The sequence below is a fragment of the Bactrocera latifrons genome, unplaced genomic scaffold (assembly GCF_001853355.1).
Source record: "Bactrocera latifrons isolate USDA-ARS-PBARC rearing strain unplaced genomic scaffold, ASM185335v1 scaffold_71, whole genome shotgun sequence".
NCBI lineage: Eukaryota > Metazoa > Arthropoda > Insecta > Diptera > Tephritidae > Bactrocera > Bactrocera latifrons.
In genome coordinates this window covers 23,978-27,060 of record NW_017537390.1, presented here as the reverse complement: position 1 = coordinate 27,060, position 3,083 = coordinate 23,978, and the positions used below count along the sequence as shown (strand labels likewise).

The following is a 3,083-nucleotide window of genomic DNA, read 5'->3' as shown; positions in this document are numbered from 1 at the left end:
TTAAAAAAAAAAAATTGTAATACATAATCAAATTATAAAGCAAAGGTAAAAAAAACCATTCTTTAAAGCTAGAGTAAAGATAAAGAACTAAAAAAAATTTGTGAAAATTAAATTCATGAAAATCAAATTCTACAACTATCACTTCTTTTAAAAACCTTATAACAATATAAACTTTTTTTAATGAATTCTTTCTAAATATTAACGAAAAAATTTAAACTTCACAATGCATGTTCCAAATATTTAGCTATTTACGAACATATAAATAGCATGCATACAAGCATGTCACTATTTTTTTAAAATTCATGAATATTTAACAAAAAATTCATATTCACAACAAGTTAATTGTCACCTATCATTTATTGTATTCTAAGAACTATCTCAAAGCCATATGTATGCCTATATGATAACTATTAATACATATATACATACACAACAGCCTGAAAATGATTTTAGAAAAGAAAATCACATTAATTTATGCTAAAAATAGTGAAGAGAAATATGTTTACGTTTGACTGCAAGCAAACAAATGCTTGGCAACAGCTGCCATAGAAATGAGCACATTTGACAAAAAACTACACTGTATTAAAATGAGGCAAAAGTATAGAGAAATCTAATATAAAAAAATAACATTCAACTACAAAATTAATAAATACAAATATATCAACACTGATACATTTAATCTTTCCTGCCTTCAGTTTGCTGAACTCTAAACACATATGATTCAAATAGTGTATTAAATATTCATACCAAACTCTCATACTTCGGCTCTCGCACCTTATCTCTCAATAACTGTATTTGCCGTTTAATTTTGTGCATATTGACGCTTAGCGCCAATGCCAGGGGGTCCAACCCCTGTCAACACATACACAACTGCATTGAGGCGCTATTTTTGGCTCTTACAGAGAATATACTTAGTGTACGCGCAGACTACTGCGCTATTGCATGCAACAAATGTTGGGCAGCTGTGTCAATGTGAAATTATACAACAGCGGATAATGCACTAAATATGTTTTTTACAAGCGCCCCAATGCAAGTCATCGATGACTTAAGGTAAACAGATTGAATTGTCAATAAGGCGCCGATATCTGGCGGCGTATGTATCAGTTGCGTACGTGCCTTTGTTGCTAGCTTCCATGGTAACAGAACTGCAACAATTTGCCATTTATACAAGTCCTGCGAGAAATTTAAGTTAAGATGCATTGGTATTTTTTTCGTAAATAAATAAATGTGAAAGGAAAAAATTCGAAAGTAAAAAAGTTATCGAAAATTTCTGTCGTTTTTGGCCTACTGTTTGGATGTCTTATATGGAGAACTGTATGGTATACTATACATAAAATGCAGAAAAATTTTGATAACCACCGGTGCATTTGTCTCCGTGTAATCTCTGCAGCAACTTCGAAAAATGTTGGTTTCGAGAAAAACGCGTTTAAAGATGAACTGAAAGAGCCAATTGAACAGACCGGGTACACTTAACTTAAAGTAAAAGTAGTTAAAAGTAAAATATTCAATTAAAATGTTATCTTTTAAAAGTACTAGACTATCGAATTAGATAAAAAATAACGCATTATTTTTTTAAAATTTCATTCAAACTTAATAATACTTTTCTCATCAAACCTCTGATATTTCGAAGTTAGATAACTAAAAATTTGAGTTCTTGAGTGGTTTATACACTTTTACAAACAACTTCTTCAAAATTCCTAAAGTTCGAATTTGAACTTTCTTAAAATTAATACAATAACACATATTTTTCGTCTTATTTACAATAATTTCTTTTCAAATCGTCGAATGCTGTTCCAAATATTTTTTGATGTATTTTTTTTTTTTTTTGGCTTTGTTTTAGCGAAAAAATCTATATTAATCTAATTCGCTCCGTTTTCCCTAAAGGGTAGCACTTCACTCCCTCTTCGACTGTTGACAGTTGTTTGCGTTACTAAACAACAGCGCCTCGCCTCTCCCAACGATGCTGTTAATGTTGGGGAACATGTGGTTTTCATCAATAGCCGACAATGGCTCATTGAACCACAACGCGACGCGTAAATGTCACTGCCATAGCGTGCCTTCAATGCATGTACAAATGTAATTGCATACATACATTCATATACCTATGTAGGTACATGTGTAGAACAAATGGCGTTTTATTGCACGTGCTGCCGGAAACGGAAGTGCATACAGTCGACAGTCAACAAGTCAACGCATTTGGGGGTGTTTGCTTTATTGATTTCTGTTTTAGTTTACAAAGCCGGCGTTATGGTGCGATACTACTGCAAATGGAGCAGCAAATCGCGGCTATAAATGTTTAGGAAATCACCGGATCGGATATCAGTATGAAATAATAAACGAAGTGGGGCAGTGCTGTAGGCAAACATTTTAGTGAAAATTTCGAATTGTTTGCAGTTTAAAATTTAGTTTTGTAAAACATTATATAAAATAGTGTTTAAAACACACACACACACACACACAGTTACAAATAAACATTGTGATTAACCATGCATTCCTACACGCGCACCTACGAAACACACACACGCACGCATAGCACTAGGTAAATAAAACGCGTAAAAATAGTGAAATGTAAAAAAAATAAAATTTTTTTAAATTCTTGTTAATTAGAAATGTAACGGTTGTTAATAAAAAAGTCATTAAATTATTTGTGAGAAAATTTGTAAAATATTTTATGTGTGCGGAAGTGCATGTGATCATATTTATTTTGCATTTTTCATAAATTCCACGAATAAATGATTTAATATTTTATGTCTTAGTGAATTAATTATTTATAATTAGTTCTCATGTAAATAAAAAAAAAATAACATTGTATGCGATTTTTTTTAACCAAATGCATCCTATTTTACATTTCCCTATCCCCTACTTATTTAATCGTGCATAAATTATTATTTTTAATTTTATTTAATTTTTTCTTTGATTATTTATGTTCATCAATGTGTGTTTTCTATAGTTAAATTAATATTATTTTACTTTTATTTTTGCAGCGCACAAAACTCACTCTCCCGTCCAGCTGCCAGACCAAATATCGATTTCGCCACCTCACCTCTGATTCAGGTAAGTGATATTTTTTTTTAACTATTTAA

The 3,083-nt window shown here is 31.1% G+C and overlaps 1 protein-coding gene across 2 annotated transcripts in view; it reads left to right on the top strand.

Moving 5' to 3' along the window:
• LOC108976021 (heat shock protein beta-6) overlaps window positions 1–3,083 on the top strand; it is a 29,631-nt gene that overhangs the window by 20,409 nt on the left and 6,139 nt on the right. For both annotated transcript variants that reach the window (XM_018944912.1, XM_018944913.1), the window contains one exon: window positions 2,985–3,054. In XM_018944912.1, coding sequence (XP_018800457.1) covers window positions 2,985–3,054 — 70 coding nt within the window. The remainder of the gene's footprint in view (window positions 1–2,984; window positions 3,055–3,083) is intronic.